This window comes from Harpia harpyja, chromosome Z, assembly GCF_026419915.1.
Source record: "Harpia harpyja isolate bHarHar1 chromosome Z, bHarHar1 primary haplotype, whole genome shotgun sequence".
NCBI lineage: Eukaryota > Metazoa > Chordata > Aves > Accipitriformes > Accipitridae > Harpia > Harpia harpyja.
In genome coordinates, this window is record NC_068969.1 from 78,138,737 (window position 1) to 78,160,772 (window position 22,036).

Below are 22,036 nucleotides of genomic sequence, written 5' to 3' on the forward strand. Positions count from 1 at the left end.
GGAGCAAGAAAGTTTGTGAATGGTATCTTAGGAGAAAAGGATGTTCCACAGCTGTGATCTTGAACTCCCTGAAGAGAGAATTATTACAGAATTATAACAAAATTATTTCTTATTCGATCACAAACAAATAGAGGTTATATGTCCTAAAATACCCCTTCCCAACTTCTTCCTCATCTGGAACACAGAGTGTTCAAAAACCTGTCATACTTCCTAAACGATAGTTGGTGTTCGTTCAGCCTCCTTCCCCTTTAATAAACTCACCACTACCAGGTCATATCTTCTGTTAGACACAGGCTGTAGTAAAGAAGCTCTTTTTCATTTCAAGGCCCAACAAACTGCACTAAACAAGTTCCATGCAAAGAAGTGGCAGACATGTAATTCACAGGAGTTGTATTGGGAGCAGTGGAGAGCCCCACCTTAAAAGGGTTGCTCGAAAACTATTATTTCTACACATTATTCAGTGGAAAAGGTGCTCAGGTTCTCTTAAAGACTACAGACATGACTCCTACTTTTTCATACAACAAGAAGAGGGCAAAGAAGCTTAAGCATAATCACCCTATCATCATGAAGTTAGTTTCTTAGGCATGTACATGAGTATCATGACAAGGTAAGTCTCATGGAAGCCCCTGAACAAAGATAAGGGAACAAGACTGAGAAGACAATCCCACGTCTAAAGAAGGTATGAAATGTGGCTGTAAAGCAGCAGCTGAATACCAGCTCTCCTAGTGAGGGGTCTGCAGTAGTCTCTAAGATGTGGTTGGGCACAAATGGAACTAGCCCAACTAGAGCTCATGAAATGAGGGTGGGCCATCCCAGAATATGCGGGATTACATTTTCTCTCTCCAGGTAAGGGCATTTAGCTAGTATTTTTTAATGATGTTTATAGTTTTAAAATTGAGTTGTATTCTCACTTGCCACTGGACCACTCTTCTTAGCAAGAACATTGTCTCAGCCATATGCTAACAACAACATATTGGCCTAAGAACAGAACAGTGAAATAAACAGTGATTTTGCATTTGATGGTGTCTATGATACTATAATAGGAAAGGAAAATCCTTTAGCTACTTACAGTATAGCTGAGTCAGTCTTACAGAAAAGGGTAGCCATAATAATTCTGACTCAGGGGACAACTGAGAAACAAGTTAATTGGAATGTTAACTCAAGTGAACTTGGGTGAAAAAAACAACTTCTTCCACAAGGATGAATTCACTCAGATGAGTCATTTCAGGTAAATGATTTTTCCACCATCATACTGAAGGGGCCTAAGATAATTTCCATAGCTAAAATTCATAGCCAAACATTAGAAATGTCATTTTGATGCTTACTTTCTGCGTGTATTTGAGATTCTATAGTTGAAACTTTACAATCCAATGAGAAGTTGGAAAGGGAAATGTGCAGTTGTTCTTCTGAAAAAAACTCAGGATTTAATGTCACAGAATGCCGCATCAGGCACTGAAGCCAGCTGAAAAAGATTCCTGGTTCCACCATGCTTCTTTTCTCTCCATGCCTTAGCCATTCATCCTAGCTATGCGCTGTGGGTTGCCAGTAACATTAGTACAGCTACTTGCACTGTCAACTAGATCTGTGAAATAAAATTTAAAAAAAAAGGAAAAAAAAGAAAAAAAGAAAGATGTAAGTTACCATTATTTTAATGACACTGTTTAGATTTCAGCCCAAACAAAGAGATGCATCTGCACAAATGGGAAGGTGGCAAACAAGCATGCTGGTACAGGCATCAGTACAAGCAGTGGGAGTATCTTCAGATAGTTTTGCCACTAACACTAGCATCTTTTCAAATTGTGCCTGCCTCTATGGTCAGAACTATAATGAGGTGGGAGCCAATCCTTCAAAAAAGACAATAAACACAATCAAAGAAGGAAAGGTAAGAGAAAGCACAGGGTGAACAGAATGGAAAAATATGCAGTGCAGCCTTATTCATAAAAACAAAATGAAATCCACATGGTAACTGAATGAGGCAGTATCAGTCCAATTATCAGTGATCAGGAAAAACTCAGACTCACACTTATTCCAAGGTCCAGACCCAAATTCTATTTCTTCACTACCAACAGACAGGAAATAAAAGATCCTGCCCTTTATTTCCTTAGGTGAATCACTGAACTTCTACCATTAAATTGCTCTGATGAAACCCAATGCTTGGGGTGGAGCACACCCTGGGCAGACAACTGCTCTGCCAAATACCCGTCCCTATTTCTTTCTGTTCCTTTCTCCTGCCCCAGACTCTTTATCCCAGTTGAGTACTTTCACCCGCCCTGTTTCTTGTCTTCTCCACTTTCAGGGCAGAAGGCTTTCCTCCTATGCATTGCCAGAAGGCTCATTAAAGACTGCTGTCAATTATCGTGCTCAGTCTCACAGTGACCAACAAGAAGTGGGAACAGCAATTGCTGCATAAAAGTCATGCTTTGCTGTGGATTGTATACAGGGTTAGGGGTACAGACCCTATAGTGTACACACGAGGAACAGTGAAAGGCATGACCAGTGAGGATAAGCAATCTCGAGGTATTGGCTGCTGAATGCAAAAAAGTGTCTAATGTACAGGTGAAAACTGTCACTCAAAATTTGGACATACATAGGTGGCTTTTCATGAAAAGAGTGATATACTCAAAACAGGGATCACATCCTGTTTCAAAGCATAAGGAGGCAGGTATTTGCTAAGGAAAAAACTGTTAATATAATTGATCATGTGCAAAACCAGCGTTTTATTTTAAAAAACCCCCACATCTTTATTCTTTTCAAAAGCAGTTCAAGTTAAAAGTAAATAAAATCAGAGGCAAGCCTGAAGCATCTGAAACCTGCAGATCAAAGAACTGTGTGCCAGCAAATTGGATCGTATGGTGGCTGGTATCAAGTGACCTAGCTGCACGGTTTATAAAAAACAGTTTTCGTTGAAACTAAGGAAATCTGAATACTCCTTTGGATTCCAAAACTATCCATCTTTCTAAGACAACCTCTAAATGACTCCCTGACACAACCTCCAGATGACTCCCTGACACAACCTTCATTCTTTGAAGATTTCTCTTCTCTTCCCTGAAGAGTATTCTTTCATCTACTATGCTCCAGACTCTCCCCCTCCAAAAGCTGATGAACATGCACCCTCCGTTCCTTCTGAAAACGTTCTCTTTTCCTGAAGGTCTTCAGGGGCCAGCACGTCTGCTTGCAGGACTTGTTCCTGGAGGACTGGGCTGCCACTTCCTTTATATATATGCCCTCTGTGGTTTCCTCCTTAATTATGACCCCAGGGTGTCTAACACATCTCTGGAGCACTGATGTGCGAAACTCACACAGAAAAGTGCTGGAAAGTTGAAATGAAGCACAGCACAGTAGAGAGGCTGCCAGAGCTAGTGAGCCAGAGGGATTTTCAGGCTAGGAAAGGACTAGAAAGGGAAGAATAATTTTGGGACTAGGGAGGCAAAATAGTGAGAAGAGAGGCAATTAGATCAAACAGGAGGAAAGTGAGAACAGAGACTGAGGTCAGATCCTGGATCACAATCATTTGGAACTAACAATAGAGGAGGGATTCAGGGATTAGTATCAATAAATTAAGGACAAGACAGAGACACATGGAAACTTGCATTTTGAGCAGTCAGCCAGATACTGATTTTGATCATAGCAGAGGGGTACGAAGTGGGGGGTGGGGGGGGCACGGAAGAGATAAAAGGCACAGATTGTGACAATAGTGATGAAATGGACCAATTTAGTGCCCTTGCTCAGGGGAGAAAAACTTTCCCCAAAGCATGGTGTGTGCAGGCAAGCTATCTGGCCTCCAGTAGAGTACAGAAGCAAGCTCTGCTACCAGCTACAAGCAGTCCACATACAGCAGGTATGCTGAATAAAACTATACCACTGCTGACAGTCCCCTCAGAGGTCTCTCCACTCAGCTGGTGCCCAGTATACTTACATCCTAGCTGTGTTGGAAAGGAACAGCTTAGAACATGGCATGGGTTAGGAGTGCAGGAGTTCTTGCGTGGTTGTTTTTTTTTTGGGGGGGGGGGGGGCAAGGCGGGGCAGGGAAGTGCAGTCCCCCCTGAGAATGTGGCTGTGATGAGATATTCAGCAAAACTTTGCAGTTTGGGGTTCACACTGAAACGGGTTCAAATGCTCCACATTGTGACCAATGTCCAAATGCTCCCACACTAGCTACAATTTCCACCTGCCTCAGTGTCCTCAGCGAAGAGGACTCTATAATCATAAAAAAAATGCTCCTGGGGACTATGTCCTTCCTTTTTCAGAGGCTGTTTTTAGGTAAAGCATAACTTTCACAACATTTTTGTTATGCTACGTGATGCAGTGCAGTGTTAGGAAAAGATACTTGGGAACAGTGATGTACTTACCAAGTCTACCAATTCCTAGCGGCTTTGGTGCCTGTGTATAAAACACTCTGTTGTATAAGCCAAGTTGGAAGTAGATACATGACAGCACAGCTTTATTTTTTGCTTGTAGTTTGTGCCTTTTGTGCCAGAAAAACCCCTACCATCTATAGCAGGAAATAAGGTAGTGAAAACGACAGTAAAATTCACTGAGAAAAGATCAGAAAATAGATTTTTAAATTTATCCTCTTCAGAAAAACAAACTGAGACTGCACAAGGTTCAGATTTTGTGACCCATTGATTGCTATGTGCTTCAGTAAGGCGGCCATTCACGTTTAAACATACTTGAAGCACTCCAGATATAGGAAGAGAATTGACTTGTATAATAACCATCGAACCAATCAATAAGGAGGGCTAATGGCTAGAGAAGATTTAATGTCGTATTCAATGAATGTATATTTATGAATATTAGATGCAAGATGTAACCATCTGGGCCTAATACTGCTCCTGCTGAATCCAATGAGAGTGTTAATTGTGGTTTCAGTAGAAGAATGATTTGCTAAACAGTGAGCCATCGTCTGTGAAATCCCAGGGAAGGTGAGCCACGTCGAGGTCTTAAATCTACAAACAGAAGCAAACAGTATGTTGTAATACACTGAGCAAATGATAATGCAAACCAAAGGAAAAAATACTAACAGGGGAAAGCTAATCACTGGCAAATAAATTTTTGGAGACATAGAACAAACAGGTAGGTAAAGAATGAACTTCCCCCTTTTCTCCCCTTTAAAAACAATCAGAGGATGTGGGAAGACTTTCGCCATTCATATAATACTGATGTTTAAATGAAAAATGAATGAATTTAAGGCAGAGATAGTTTAAGGTGGAACATGTAGTTTTGGCTGTCCGCATTGTACTATTTCTACTTTATTAGGGAAACAGTGGTTTCAAAGCTAGGAGCACACGTTTTAGGGGAGGCGAAAGGAACTCCATGTTACTGTATGACTTTCTGTAAAGCATTTAACTTCTCATAGTTCACGTCCCTGGAGAAAAAGAATGGCTGCCTGACTTTGTAGGACACCTTAGGTTCCTTGGAGAAAAAACCCCACGTCTTTTACATTAGTACATTAGAGTAGTACTTCTCATGTTCACATTCCTTCACAACCTGTAATGGATCCTCACAGTAGGTCAGTAGGACTGAATTTTATTGACACTTATTCTAAATTTCAAATAAAAGGGAGTACATCTACAGGTTGCCCAAGCCATTGTGGTGGCTCTAAAGGTTTAGTCCGGTGAGTGACAGTTTGGGCTTGGGTGGACATCGAGTTCTCGCCCACCCCACTCAGGCACCTCCAGTTGCTGGTGGCCTTTGGGCCGCGACACGACCAGCCGCATCTTTTCTAGGGTCCCCACGTGCTCCGTTGCTGGAAGCGCACCCCAGCAAGGTGGCGGCAGCTGTTGGCCACGCTGCGCAGGGACGGGGACAAGGGAGCAGCAGGCAGGCCGTGCTCCTCATCCCGACCACTGCTCCTCTGCTGAAGCGCCAGCCGCCAGCTCTTCTTTCTGAACGCGGTGACCACGAACGGACTTCGGAGGACAGCTCAGCGCCAAAAGACACCGAGCAACGTTTGTAAAGCAGCTGCCAGCAGACGCCCATAAGGCACAGCCCCTGACTGCCGGTGAGGCAGCTTTGGGGCTCTTCTTGTCCCGCTGGGCACCCCGGCCCGCTCCCCCGGGGCCGGCGGGGCGGACCTGGCAGAGCGGGGCAGCCGGGGCTCTCCCACGGCCCCTCCTCGCCCCCGGCAGCCCGCGGGGGCAGGGCTGGGGGGGCGTCGCCGCTGGTGCCGGGCACGAGGCCTTGCGGCAGGCCTCGCACCTCGCTGCGGCTCTCGCAGCCCCGCCCGCGGCGCGGCGGCCTCCCAGCCCGGCGGGGCCGAGGGGGCAGCCCTCGGGGGCGGCGGCGCCCGGGGCCGGCGGTAGCAGCGGGGCCGGGAGCGCGAGGGGCGGCGCGGCTGCCATTTCCCCTGGCCCTCGGCGCTGCCGGGCGGGAGCAAGGGCGGGCGGAGGAGGCGGAGGCGGAGGAGGAGGAGGCGGAGGAGGAGGGAGGGGAGAGGGAGGTGGCCGAGCCGGAGTGAACTGAGGCGCTCAGCTGCCAACACTCACACACCGCCTGCCGCCGCAGCCGAGCTGCTCCCGGACCCTGGGCAAAAGGGAGAGAGTGAAGGCGAGGAAAAGTCAGACGCAGGAGAGGAGGCAGAAGATCGCTGGCAGGGGGAAGGAAGTCAGAGAGCAGGGAAGCGCGGAGAGAGGGAGAAGGAGCCCTCCTCCCCGCGGAGGGACGACTTCCCATGTAGCTGGGGTCAGAGGGAGAAGCTGGCGCTCAGAAACTGTGAGAGAAGCTTTCCAAGCAAGTTACTTAATCCCCGAAGAGCGGCGGGAGGAGGGGACAGCAGTAATCACGGATCATAACTATTATTCCCAAGCCCTCATCATTTAACCTCCGGGCGGTTCAATGCACTACTCCAAGCTCTTACTAGTTTCCTCCTCGGGGTAACTTCGGAGGACGCGCCGCCAGTGCCGCCCGGAGGTGAGGAGAAGAGCCTCGGAAGAAGGAAGGAGAAGTTTTGTGGGGGCTGTGTGCGGAGGAGGAGAAGATGGGCTGGAAGCGCCGCTGCTGCTGGGGAGGCGGAGGCGGCGGGGACCTTCTCTGCCGGCTCACCCTGGTGCTGGGGTTTCTGCTGCCCGCCTGCAGGACGCGCCTGTACACCAACCACTGGGCTGTGCGGATAACTGGGGGGCTCCCGGAGGCCAACAGGATAGCTAGCAAATATGGATACGTCAATATAGGACAGGTAACCCTCCTTACAACTACTTCCGAGCGGGCGCCGGAGGCGCGGCCGGCAGGCGGGCGGGCAGGGTCCGCTGCCGCCGCCGCCCTGCGTCCCCGGGGCAGAGGCAAGGGCAAGGGACGGGCGACTCGGCGGCCGCCGCACGACCCCGGCTCCGCCGCGGGCCCCGCCGCAGCGGCGGCGGCGGGGCGGCCTGTGAAGCCCCCCGCAGCCCCGGCCTCCCGCCGAGGGCCGGCGGAGGTGATGCGCAGGGGCAGGTATGCCGGAGCCGCGCCGGAGGGGCCGGGGCCGGGGCCGCTCCCGCGGCCGCAGCGCCTCTTCCGCAGCCAGGTGCGGAGCGGGACGCGCACCGCGGAGCCGCCCCTGGGCCGGAGGAGGGGGGGCGGGGGACCCGGCCGGGGCGCTGCCTCCGCGGCGGCTGAACTTTGCGCTCCGCGCCGGGCACCCTCTTGCCCCCCCCTTGCAAAGGAAAAAAAAAAACGCCAATACCGGAGCAGCTCGTCCTGCCGCGAGCGCCCGTCTCCCCGGCAGCCAGGACGTGGCAGCTGCGGCCGCCGGCCTGCCGCGGGGGGCGTCCCGACCCCCCTTCTGGCGAGGCGTGCGGAAGGAAAAGGTGACAGGGGTGGCCCCGGTGCCCCGGGGCGGCTGCCGGGCGTGCGGTGGCCGCTGGGGTCCCGCGGGGAAGGGCAGCGCGCCCGGGGGCCGCCGGGGCCGCCGCGGGGCTGCCCAGGGCGGGAGCCAGCCCGCCCGCTGGTGCGGCCCGCGCTGCTCTCCTGTCCCACAGCCCACCCGCTTTCCGCCGGCTCTGCGGTGGAACGAGGGGAGAGAAGAAGTCGGCTCTCGGATGCCGGCGCTGTAGGCAGAGCTTCCCCGGCCCGCGCCCGGCCGGTTGGCAGCACCTGGGCTCTGCGGAGCCCGCAGATGTTTCACTAGAAAACACCTGAACTGGCTAGATCCAGGGATCAACCCGTGAGAAAATTCTTGGATCCAGCCAGGTCCAGGAACTGCAAGTGAGGAAACCCCTGGTTCTCGCTGGATTGCATCACGCTGAAAAATCCCCCTCTGCTACAGCTAGGCACAGGTGCTGTTCAAAACGTCCTAAGATCACTTTTTCTGACAGAGTTTGTGGCCAGTATCCTAGGATTTCCTGACAATTGTCCTCAAAACATGAGTAGCGAGGTGAGTGCCTAGAAAATAAACAATTCCATTGCACTCTCCAGTGCGAACATCCAAGCACAGTCTTTCTAGACAATAGTTTACACTCCATGAATTGAAAGTTTAGAAATGAGCATTTACAGGTACAGAAGGCTTCATCTTATACATGAGATTCACAAATACGCAGCTGCATTTACACAACAGGCCTTTTACATCAACCGGATCAAAGTGAGACCCGATTACTGTTTGTGTTGTGGAATGAGTTCCCATGTACTGCATCATTGACTCAAAAGTTTGAAGCACACATCTCAACCCTTCCCAGTCATTGCAAGCCTGAATAAGACAGCTGTGCAGGCTATGTAGATACATAATTTACATAAGAAAAGCTGGAAAATGACACTGAGATAGCACAAAACGTGATGTGTAAAGCTGCAGTTACTTAGAAAAACTGAGTAGCAACTTCCCTGTTGGAGCACTTGGGCAGGTAGGCAATGTTATTCCCAGCTGGAGGCACAAAAATTCAGGAGGAAGCTTTCATGTCAAAATTGAACTGCCACCTTGAAACTGCCATTTAGGAATCCAAGCACAAATTTTTTTGCGTTGATGTCTTTCTTTTTTGTCTTACACACATCTTTTGCTCAAGGTGTTTCGTTGTATTCCTATCTGGGCCTTTATAGTGCCGAAATAAGCAAGAGTTAGTTGGTTGGAGGATGCGCTTCTTCCCCTTTTGTCTTTTGTCAGGCCAGCTGGCTAACTCAGGGCCTGCTTTTTTTATATCTTGAACATCCAAACCTCATGTTGAATTAAGGAAGAAATGTAGTAAGCCACTATTGCTTCTTATGTGTCAGTGAAAGTGCCATGTATACACCTATGAGATATTAATAATGGATACATTATTGATCAGGTATACAGGTGGCAATGAGAGAAAATAGAGACTATAAATAATGAAAAACTGGAAAATACATTAATGGGTATGCAGACAAAAAGAGAGCATATGTGAAGGGAGCCAATACCATGACTTAGTTATGCAGATAGGGAGAGTGCAAGTAGAAGATGAATATAGGAATGTTAAATGATGGATGCATGAGAAAGAAAACTTCAGTAATAATATTAACTAGACTGATGGGTGATTCCTCATTTTCTGACTGTAACCAGCCTTTAAGGACAAGAAGCAGGCAGTGGGCATATGTAAAGAAATTCCAGAAAGCTTCCTGTATGTATTTTGATTTGGGGTAACTGGCTGCTCGTTGTCATTGTGCTGTGCCAACATAGAGCTCAGCACTCTACCATTACAGTTACGTGCCTTAAGAAGTGTCATGCATCTGCACAAAGTCTTACGCAGAGTTTTCTTTCATGGGTATCTTTTTACGATGGCCAGTGTTAAGTTTCAGATTATTTCTTGCAAAATCATCTCCAAATGATATTTCTGTGATGGCATGTTAGCTAGTATGTTGGTGGTCAGTCTAGTGTCTGTTTGTTTATAGTGCTTACACAACTTTCATCAGACTGACCTGGTTGCTAGACAGAATTTATAATTTGAGAATTCAGAGTTCATAAAATAATCCAAATAGCTGTGGTCTGACCATACATAGTTTAACATGTAAATATATGGTTCAAAGCCTGTGTAAAAATAATTCTATAACTCTATTTCTTAAAAATACAAAAAAATGTGCATTGTTTTCTGTGAAGCTTATCGGTCACTCTTTGTAGACTGTATCACTTGTTAAAGCTGGGTAAAGGGAGTAAGGTATTAACTTTTAGAGAAAGGAAGTCAGGAGCGATCTAGGACTGATGAGTTAGATTTGCCTGTAACAGGCTTTTTTGCATAGATTTGGAAAAGCAGGAAGATATTTGACACAGAACAGGAAGTGCAAAAGGATATGAGAATGGGGCAAGAATCTACTGGTTTTTATTGAGAGACAATTGCAAGCAATTTAAAGATCTGTATTTGGTATGAGATGTTGAAAGACGTTCTCTTAGCTGAATACACTATGAAAACACTGAAAGAGATAACCAGTAAGCAGAATTCTCTGTTGGAGGCAGGACTTCACATGCTTAATGTCTGTATATTGTAGCAGCCATGGCCAGGCAATTAAGCTTTGGTTTTGCAGATAATATCTCTTCTAGGTAAGCTGAAATATTATAATAAAAGTTGCAAGTGTCAGTAAGAGCTAAGCTGTTTACTTCTGCTTGAAGAAGGTAATTACAAATGTCATAAAAATACAAATCCAAATACCATCTGAAATAGATTTAAAAAACCTAGTGTAATTCATTAAGCATAATGGTTTTGGTTAAATTAAAATTGTGAGCTCACCTCTAAGAAGAAAGTGCAAAAAAACTAAATCCAAATCCCACTATGGCTGGCCCAAAGAACCGAGTCAGTACAAATGACCCAGAAAAATAATGGAATTAAAATATTCAAGATAAGAGGTGGTGAAACTGTGTATAAAAGATGAAAGTCAAGTAGGTGCAGTTGCAAAGTTGCAAACCAGGAGTATTCTGACAACAGTTAATTGCATGATTAGAGCTGAAGAGAGTAGTGGAAAACAGAAGGGTTCTGAAGATCTTATTCTTACCAGCCACCCTGTTAATTTTGCATGAGTGGAGATGCAGGGTGCTATGGAAGAGAGAGAGTTCAGGGTAGCTTAGGAGTAAAACAGTCAAGAGTAGGCAATATTTGGGTTGTGTTTGTGGAAAAATGGTATTGAAAGGTACCTTAAGTTGATCAGTGGACACAAGACAGTAGACCCAGGAAGGCTGTGAATCATAAACAGCGGACAACATCCGTTCTCCCAGTTTTTGTTATTTGGTGCATTCCTGGTAACAGGCGGAATTCAGCTTTTCCTTGTTTTGGTGCTCGTGTGATTTGGAGAATATCCAGTTGAGTCTTGAAATACCTCTTAAGTCGATTTTCATTGCCACGGTGATGACAGGAAAGATACAAAGCCTACCTGAATGACTGGACGAGTCAGTCAGAAATAGATGGCAGAATGGGATGTTAAAAGAGGCCATGAGATCACCTGCTGGTGAGCTGTTGAGAACTCCTGCAACTTACAGTTTCTGGTAAACTCCTGTTGCTCTCAAACTTCTTCTGTGGCTTCCATCTCTTGTTACAGAAATTTGAAGCTTTAGCTTCTCTGCTTATTGAAAAGAGGAGTTTTCCGTTAATTTTTAGGGGACATGGCACAACAAAGAAAGAATCCTCTTTTACTCTGTGTTTTTCCAGGCTACATGTTCTGGTTCTTGTTTCCTACAAATTGCTCCAACGTACTGCTCATTTATCCTGTATTTCCTTACCCTTACCGATGTGAAGTTGACAGTAGACATAGAAGCTTGTTCTTCAAAGATATTTGAATTCTTGCAGTGAATCTAGTGACATTGTCATTAATTTTCTTCATCTATGGCTTGGAAAAGCATAGAGCAGCAACTTAGACCGATTGTTGTATCAACTGTTACTCAGTTTTTGCTGGAAAACTCTTTTCCCCACAGGACTGAACAAAGGCTATGTATCACAAAAACAGAGGCAGCAGATCCCCTTACTGACTGACACAAGTGGGCAGAATATCCTTTGGAAAGTCAGTGATTTTGATTGCTGCAGTTAGTGCCACCAGTTTGGAGCTTCTGATTTGGACAGTAGGGCCCACTTGAGCTGACACTCAAATTAACAGGCCTTCATCTAAGGCTGTTAAAGGCCTGTCCCATAACTTTAGGCTTGAATACTTGGTTACTGGTAATGTCATTTCTGTGACATAATCACAGCTGCATTAAAGACAAGGGAGGAAACACAGTGAAGCATCAGTATAAGCTACAAAAGAATCTGCTCAAGGTCTGTGTTTCACTGGGCTTTAAAACAGCACAAACATGTAATATCAGGACTTAAATGAATAGAGTTGACTTTTTTGTTTTTCCTTTTCCCATGTATTGCAGGGGTTGCTGGCCTACCCTTGAAGTGCAATTAGTAGTTTCTCTAGTGAGTGAATCCTTGTCTCATGTTAAAAAAATTGCCTCTATTCTTTTTGCTTGGGTCTTTTAAGAAAGTGGTCTGGACTAGCAAGCCCTCTGGGACTTTGATAAGGTAGTATAATGCAAAGCAGACAAGGAGTTGTTCTAAGTTACACGCTGGATGGAGCAATTCGGAGTATAATGCATCCCCCAGCAGCTCCTTGCTGCCTTATTTTACCCTTCTCTGTCTTGCAGTGGCTGCACTAAGCAGACCTTTCTCTTAGAGCAAAATATGTGTCACTGACTTTTGGGAAAGTTTCTTTCGCTGTTCGCAGCTGCTGAGGGTTAAACATATAGTCTGTGTAGTGTTTTGTACAATTGGCATAAACATTGTGACTGTGTTGACAGCGTGGTGATTCCTTACTATACAGTGAAAGAAGGAAGCTTTATTTTGATACAGCCATGAAAATTAAGGTATACTGATATGTCATCTTGATTGCCATTAATTTCCTTGTTTCTTGTAAACACAGCTTCTCACTGGATATAAATTTGTGGTTTGCTGCTAAAAGAACCAGCTTATAGAGGCATGACTTGTGAAGCATCTGAGAAGCTGGGAATGCTAGTCTAGGCTCCAGTGCTGAAGGCTTTTGTGCTCTTGAGCTATTGACTTAAGCTTTTTCCCCTCACTTCTTCATGTATACAGATAAAAGAGGAGAAGCTCCAGTAACTGACTGGGCACATGCATTTATTTGAATTTGAAATGTGTGGGCTTCACAATAAGGAATGTTTTCTAGACTTGTGCTCTTCTAGAAAGTAGTGCCTCATGAGTTGCAGGTTGCTGTCATCAGGTGCCAGGAGTTTCTCATTCAGGCAGGGGACTTTCTTTGAAGGTGCAGGAGAGCAGGAGAAACAAACAGCTGATACCCCAAAGGTGATGGAAGAATGGAAGAGATGAAGATATCTTATCTGTGGCTCCAACAAGGGAGAGAAATGCTGCATTAATTAGCACAGGAGTAAACTTTAGATCCTTCTAATTCCTTTTTCTTTCTTAATTCTAGGCAGGGCTTGAGGATGGGTCAGCACTTTTGAAGATCACATCTTTCCTCTCCTAATTGTATTCTTCAAGTAATTCTTCTTTTCTGATCTCTTCCAGGGTCTAGTGGCCTAATTCCCACCCTTGGCAAGTGACAGACTACCCTTTCCCTCCAATTTGCTTCCTGCAAGGAATACACAGTGTTTGCCAAAAGACACCTAAGTGTGCTAAGCTTGAGGTGTGGCCTAGGAGTCACTGTTGGATATACAGATGTAGTTTTTTAGATAATGTAAATGCTGATGTGATTTGCCGAAAGGTTTGGTTGGTTGGTTGGTTTTTTTTTAATTGGGAGTTTATAGATTTAAAGCCAGCAAATCACACAAAGAGTTAATAAATGTTAGTTAATTTCAAACCTGAGGTCCCACTGATGGCACAGAGAAGGTGGTGTGTAACAACATCAATTGATCAGAAAGAATGGGAGAAATGGCTGGTTTCCATTTTCCAAATCTATTCCTGATGAGAGGCAAAAGGAAATTTTGCAAACTAAGTAGCTGAAATTGGAAAACTAGAAAAAAAGCATTTAGTTAAGAGAAAAGGGAGCTTATTTTAAGATAAAGAGCCTGAAGTAAGGTTGTTGTCTTCAGCAAAGGAAGGAGTTTGCTACCATAATCTTCACCACCTTACATGGATCACTCAGAAAAGCAGGATGGTAGGCCTCTGTGTGCAAAGATGTTCAGCTACCCCAGAATAATAATATAGACAGTTAATAGAACAGACATGCCCCTTAAGAGCCTGTGTGGTCACAGCATTGAAACAGAGTATACTCTTACTAAAATTTAATACCTGGGATAAGTTTAATGAAGTCCTGAGTATTAAAGATGCAAGTACCAGACTACGGTACTAAAAGAATCAAAGCTAGGTGTACTCTAAGCTGTATGCACATGTAGATGTAATGGGGTTACACAGATAGACCAAGGAAGATTGAATTTTCTCTTATTCATGTCAGAAAAAAGTACATTTAGGGACTGGTAGAGAATAACCACCAGATAGAAAGATCTTTGGAAAATGTAAGCACTGAAACAACATTCTTGCAAATGCTCACATGCCACAAAAGCAGAAAACCAGCACATAGTGGAGAATACAAAGGGTATGCCATGGCTAATTACTTCATACTTAGGCGTAGTTCTCTTGTCTGCGTGGTTAAAAGTGAGAAGGAGGAGGGAGAGAGAGCAGAGCTTACTACTACTAAATGTGAGCTTTCATTAGGAGATGGATGAAGAAAAGGTTGTGCGAAATGGGTTCTGGTGATAGAGGCAATCTAATAGTCTTTGTATGTTGTTACAAAATGAAGGAAGATGAGAATCTTGTTTAACAGCATAGTAGTCAAGCTACAAATTATGTGATGATTTTTTTGTTTAAAGCCCTTAGGGAGACACACACTAAGTTATACTTTTAAGAATAACAGTTAGTTGCAAGCCCAACTTACAAATGGCAATGTTTGTGGGAACTGCCTGTCTCAAACAAAATACATAAAGTGGACCAGGCCAGATTGAAATGGAAGAACCAGAAGAAATCTGTAAAACATACTGAGGGAAATCAGTAGTGCATCATACCTCTGGTGTGACAGTGGTCATGTGTGGTATGACATGACCTCTCGCTGACAATAGATGACAGTTGTAGAAGTGAAGGGCAGGGGGCACATCTCTACAGATCAGTTTGTCCAACGCAGTGCCCTTGAGGAGGATCAGCTATGCCCACATCTTTCCTGGCAGATACTTAACCAGTTTTTGAAGGTCTTCAGTAAGGAAGCTCCACAGCGCCAGGCTGTGGTCAATTCTAGTTGCTCATTATCGTCTTTGCCCCAGTGAAGTCTCAACTCTATCTCTCTTTCTGCAGTTCAAAGCCTGCATTTCTTGTTTCTCTGTGAACATAAAGAGTAACAACATCAGCAAAGTTGTATAGTTCCACTCTTCCTGCCACCCACCTTTATGTTCTTTCATCCAAGCCCAGTCCTTTCCTTTGTTTCATATAGGTCAGGCTTTCACTGATCAGTCTTCCTGTTTGACTCTGGTCTTTTGAAGTGATCGTCATCTTCTTGAGCAAGGAGCTGCTAGAGCGTTACAGCTGAGTACAGCATAAGGATTCCTTCAGTTGTGTTCAGGACAGCCCTCCTATTATGTAGCCCATTATGGTGTTTGTCTATCCTGTAGCCATTTGACCTTGTTGACTTAGTTCAGCTTGTGATCTGCTATGGTTCACAGATTGCTTCTGCCAAATTCCTAGCCCATTGTTCTCCAGCCTGAATTTGTCCGGTGGATTATTATTGATTAGGTGTAGTACTTTGCATATGTCTTTGCTGAATCTTGCCCTGTTTTTCCAGACCTCATTTTACAGTTTCAGTTTGTTTTGAATTCTGTTCCTGCCCCTCAATGTGCTTGCAGATCCTCTCTGCTTCTTCATGTATGTTATGTTTAATAGGTGTCTTTCCTATGCCAATATTCAAGTCACTAGTTGAAATGTTGACCAAAACAGTTTCTAGAGGAAGTCTGCCAGGTAGTCATTTGCTGCCCTGCTGTAATAAATAGATATATCAACGTTACTTACATAGTTTTGACCTACTGTTCCATAGTTTAATTTTGTGCCCTACTTCAGGAATTTGAAGGGGACTGTTAGTCAAGTAGTACTTGAAGATAGATACAGTTTTTAATTTGCAAAGCATCAGCTCAAAATAAATATAAAAATTGCAAGGATATTGGATTGGACTAGATCATCAGTGATTGCTATAGTATACTTTAAGGTGTTCATAAATGGATTTTTCACCCCCGTTTTAAACAAGTCTAAAACTAACGAGTTTTAGAAGTGGTTTTGGTACTTGTCCTCAGTCTGGAAAGCTTTTTTTTTTGTGTGTGTGTGTGGTGGCTTCCAACTCACAGACTGAATTTAGTCATGGCCACTATATATCTGTTCTTGTGCTTAAGTGGCTCGTCTGTTTCTCCAGCACATTTGCAGGGGGAACCAGCCTTCACTTTTGCTGTTGTACCTTCTGGTTTCCTGCTAGAAGATAGGCTTCCCAGTCCCATGACCATCGCAGTTGCTGTGTTTTGATTGGCTTCTGTTTGCCTTGACCAGAAAAGATGGCCAGCTTGTATACAACCTCCCTACTGCTTTGTACAATGTCATAAATAATTCTCTAGACTTTGTCAGGCAAGGTATTTCCAGTATCGTATTTGCATGTTTTGCAGCTGTGTTCTGTGGTTCCGTGATTGACCAGTATATCCTTCTCTTCCTCTCCAAATGATAAATTGTAAAATCAAAAAGTGGGGAGATACATATGTCAGCCATGGATGTGAATAAATCATATAGTCCCTAGTGAGGAGTTGTGGTGCTCTTTGTCACCTGCCAAACACAGGAAAAAGTATGATCAAACAGAATTTTGCTTGCCAGAGATATATAGCTTAAGACAGTAAGTGATTATCTGGCAACGTACTGGACCCAATTTGATTGATATTTGCAGAATGAAAAACTCTTCGGAATGAAACGTTGGCAAGTCCAGAAGAGTATCAAAGCTACATCATGAAATCCTGCCAGAATAGCTTGTTGTGGAAATTCTTGTGGATTACATGACAGCGTATGATGGAGATGAGATTGTAAAAGGCACGCTAGCCAGGCATGATCATGGATTATATAGTTCTAAACAAACTAGGAAAGAAAAAATTCTAAGCACAGACTTCCATATAGAAGAAATCTGCTCCCAGGGAGACAGCTGGCTCTTAAATGAGGGATAGCCATCCATGAGGGGCCACTTTTGTCAAGTTTCGGTTTTTCTCCTTTTTTTTTTCCTTTAGAGACATTTTTGTGCCAGCAGGGAATAGGCCTCACTTATGTTTGTTTTCCAGGGCCAAACTGAAGTTACAGAGATGTTAGTCACAATTAAAACCTTTGCTACATGCTCTTATCATTCTTGTTCAAACTGTAATAAAACCATCGGATTTTGTGCAGGAGTGCTTAGTGGGCAATGAAAGTGTTACTAAGTAGTGCTGTGTGGCTGAAATTCAAGCCTAGAATTGGATAATGTTTCCATTTTTAAATATTTAGCTTAATCAATGGTAGCATGTAGTCTCCCTTCTGACATCTAGGGCATAGAGAAGTAGTTCCTATAACATTTTTGTTCATGTGAACAGCCTTTATTCAAATAGACCTGTAAGGATGCAAGGCCATTCTGGGTCAGCTAGAAGATCCACCTAACCTGCCTGGCTATGGCAGTGGTGTTAAGTTGCTGTCTGTGGGAGAGAATGAACAAAACAAGCATCTGATGCTTATCCCTAACACTCCTGTCAGCTGTTTTCAGCTCGGGAGACTGCCTGAGCTGGATATGGTTTCTGCATACTTAGAAATTCTTGATTTTTTTTTGTCCAGATGCTTGTCCAATCTTTCAAATAAAAGTAAACTTACAGCATCCACAATGTTCTTTGGCAAGGATTTTAAAAGTTTGCTACTTCACTGCATGAAGGACCACCTCTCTTTTGCTTATTGCTTACTAGCTTCACTTGATGACTGATGAAAGTCAATCTCTGTCCACTCTTACGCCATACATGATTTTTTTAGATTTCTAGTATTTTGCCATAAATTGTGTCATATCTAGACTGAAGAGGCTTAGCTTACTTAGCTATTCCCCATACAGAGGGTGTACGATATCTTTGTCCATCCTTCTTCTCCCACTTGGAAATTTTCCAGCTCTGCTATGTATTTTTTTAATAGAGGGGACTAGAACTGCACACAGTACTTAAAGTGTGACAAAACCTTGGATTATTCCTACGGTGCCATGTTCTCTGCTTTATTCTCCATACTTTTATTGATCATATCTAGTATGTCATTTGCTGTTGGAACTTCTACCAAGCTGAGTTTCCATGGATTAGTCTGCCATAACCCTGAGATCATCACTCCTCAGTGGTACTGGGCAGCTCAAAAGAGTTCATTTTAGTGTGAGGTTAGGTCTGTAGATCAGTTCATCTACATTTGTTGGCACTGGATTTCATTTGCCATTTTATTGTCATCACTCAGTTTTGCAGGGTCCTTCTGCAGCTCACACATAGTCAGCCGTAGTCTTTACATCTGTGATTGTTAACAACAGCTGACATCTACACCTCATTGCTCGCTCCCCTTTCCATGTAATTTTTTTTTATGAAATAGTGTGGGTTCCAGAAGAGGTTCTACCATGAACCTCAGCAGAACTCCAGCAGGGACCTCCACCCATTGTGAGAAGCTAATTGCTTTTTATTAAACAAATAACTAATTACTCCTAAGCTTTGTTTTCAGTCTTTTAACTGATTGCTTGCTTCTGCAAAGACCTTATGCCATGGATTCTTAAATTCTTAAAAGCTGTTGGTGAAGGACATTGTCAAAAGCCTTTTGGAAGTCCAACAAGAGTCTATCTATCTACCCATCTTTATATGCTTGACCTCTTCAGAGAATACTAATAAATTTGTAAGGCAGAATTTTACTCTGTTTAACTGTTTCTGTAGTGGTCATTATTTATCCAAGTGTTCATTAATTATCTTATTTCTTAGCTTCTACCCATTTGCCTGGTAGTGACTTGCAAGTCCATAGCGCTTCAGATCTCCTTTTAAAAATTGACATCACATTTGCCACCCAGCTGTCCTGAAATGTGAAAACTGTTTTTTAAGTAACAGATTTCATGCCACTGGTCCTATTGCTTTCAATTACTTTAATTTACTGAGTGTTTTTATTCAGGTTTATCATCCATATTCCTTCCACACTCTGGACTGCAGCATATTTGTACTTCAAGTATCATATCTCTAGTAACCCATCTGAGCTGAACTGAAGCAAACAAATCAATCAAATGCTAAACTTCGAAAAAAAAGTCAATGCTTTATGAGTGTGCTGGGCTCTAGTAAGCCAAGCATGAATGAACAGCAATGGCAGGGCTTTAAGCTCAGAAAGTTCCCCTGCCCCTCTTGGAAATGAGTAGCACTGCTTCCCTGCAGGAATGGACTGCAGAATAAGCTCTGTTTCCTCTTGAGCAACCAAGCCCCATCCGGCATGAGGAGCAGTAGTTTTACCAGTTGGGAGTGGAGCCAATGAAGATACCTGAACAGTGTCTTACAGCTCAGATTAGCTTTTTCTGCTTTTAAAGAAAACCAGTTCTCTCACTGGACCTCAAAGAGAGTCTCTGAAATTTAGCTCAGCAAAGTATTCAGTTGCAGTTTGTAAAGGTCTCAATAACTTTTTAGTATGAATATTAGAAATGCATTTGCAGGTACCCCAGTTGCATCAGAAAGTCTGACAGACCAGGTGTGTCCCATCACCACCACACAACAAGAGCTCCAGCTTTAACTAGCATGACAGTATTAACTATGATACTGTTTTCAGTTTTCCTCTTGAAAGATTCCCTTTTGCTCCATTGTAAGCCAAATCATTCCCCTTCCTTGGGTCAAAAGCACAACGTTAGTAGGACTTTATTCACACCTATTTGAAGTACAAGGTCGTTTCCAGAAAGGACATGTATGACAATATCTGGGATTTTCTTGATGCTCTTGACACATGCCCATCTCTGCATTACTGTCATTACTCCTTTCTGCCTGTCTGATTAAGCAATACCTTTGTTTCAGCTCAGAGAATTTTAAATATCCATTGTCAGTGAATGGACTCTTCCTTGTAATTCTTAGGCCAGTGCATGATGATTGTGGCCAACTGACAAATCACAAAGCCATCGCCTGAGAAAACTGATAACCGGAATTAAACAGAATCTCTGAGACTTGCTTTCTAAAAGAGTTAACCAGCTTGTGACCTAAAGGGGCTCTGGACTGTGTTGGCATCACAGGTCTTATCAATAAATGGTTCTACCATTGCAAAAGACTGCTCTTTTGGAAGCTTTCTTCTATGTAAATACCATTCCCATCTTGTGAAATTTGAGTAATTTCCATTTCTCGCCTGGCAACTACAAATATTAATCTGACACGCTTAACTGCACAGCAAGCAATTCTAGTGGTGGCTGGAATCTGTGTTGATTTCCTGATGTTTCTGAGCTTATAGGACTCATTTGACATGAAAACAAATGTTTCAAAATGGAAATGCAAATCCATTTATAAAGAAGAATACATGGTTTTATCCAGTTCATTGCTAACGTTCTAACTAACTGGTTTTTTTCACTATTTCAGTATTTTCTATTATATATTTAATACCAACATATTCAACAAATATACATTAGAAACATTTCTCCTTTCTCCAAGAAAATCTACTTTCGGGTACACAGCTAAGCATTCACTCAGCCCTCAGATTATAAGATTCTGCTCTCCAAACAAGAAGGCCACTAAGGAATATTCCTTAAATGTGTGAAATGGACAGTGTATGAAAGCTGTGACTTGTTTTTCATTGGTTTTAGTAAATTTAGATATTTCATCATGAATTGGATATCAGCTCTTGATTTTTCTGTGTAGTCTGAAGTAATTTAGAATCTGGTATATGACCCTAGACATTAGGATGCTACCAATTTAAAATGTAGGCCTCACTGAGGTCTGAATTAAAAGAAAGTTTCTTCATTAAGTGCTTATTAAAGCTCCCATTAAATACAGTAGAAGATCCCACTGATTCCAGTGAAAGCTGAATTGAACCTTAATCGCTCTTCTGGCACTATGGAAGTTGGTACAGCAGGAGAGACCTGTGTATATCTGAACTAATACATCACATTTTTTTGTTGTTGTGATTGCATATAACTACTTTAAGTGGAATATTACATGACTATGCTAGAATTAACAGTCCCTTGGTGTGCTGTAATATTTTTTTTAAATCCTCACTAAACATTGGTTATAATCATGTTGATGTTTTCTTTCTTACTAGGTTTGAATGCTACATAATGCAGTCATTTTGGGGATTATTTTTTGGTCTTGTTTGCTTACTCACTTGCATTTTCTTTACGTGTATCTTTAGATCCTGTTAGAGAGACTTTTTTTTTGTTTTCACACTGTTAAACTTAGGAAACTATAAGATCCTCTCCAGAAACTGTTACTCATATGAATAGTTGTTGCTCAAGTTGTCTTATCAGAATGAATGAGATTACATGTGGGTGTAGAGACCGCTTATATAAATAATGGATACTGGCAAACCTTGTACAGCTCTAGCATTAACCAAATAAGGTAGGTGAAAGTATCAGCATCATGCCTGGTTCTGGACAAGTTGCATGCTTCTCTGCATTCAGTTAAGCATGTTGTAGACAGTGGAAAGTCATCAGACTTTGATACAGTACAAAGTTGAGGACGTGTGATCTAGGTTCGCCGTACAAGAGCATTGGATTTAGTGCCTACACATGCCATATAGATGAACTTAACTCACTCCGAGATATTCCCATGAGTCATTTCTTTATTACTCTTCAGTAAATTATATTGGTGATAGAGGAGGAAATTGCTTAAATCAAGTCTCATGAGAATGTCAGTTAAATGAAAACATTGTATTTACTATGACCAATAAGAGCTGAATTCAGATTTGTAAGACAAAGTACAGCGTGAAAAGGTTTATTGCTGGCAATATAAATGTTCACTGGAAACAGTATGACTACTGTAGGTCACTGCATTAGTCATTTTGAATGTTATAAACTTTCTTGCTATTAATGTGCTCAAGAGTTTTATACTGATGTTTAAATAACTGGATAGAGATATAACAGTATATCTAACTTGGTGCCTAGTTCTTAAATCTTTTACTAATACAAGTAACCCCATTAG

The 22,036-nt window shown here is 43.2% G+C and overlaps 1 protein-coding gene across 2 annotated transcripts in view; it reads left to right on the forward strand.

Annotated features, from left to right (window-relative positions):
- The first annotated feature begins 6,440 nt into the window (after positions 1-6,440).
- Positions 6,441-22,036, forward strand: part of PCSK5 (proprotein convertase subtilisin/kexin type 5) — a 257,932-nt gene continuing 242,336 nt past the window's right edge. For both annotated transcript variants that reach the window (XM_052776735.1, XM_052776736.1), the window contains exon 1: positions 6,441-7,174. In XM_052776735.1, coding sequence (XP_052632695.1) covers positions 6,977-7,174 — 198 coding nt within the window. In that variant the 5' untranslated portion in view covers positions 6,441-6,976. The remainder of the gene's footprint in view (positions 7,175-22,036) is intronic.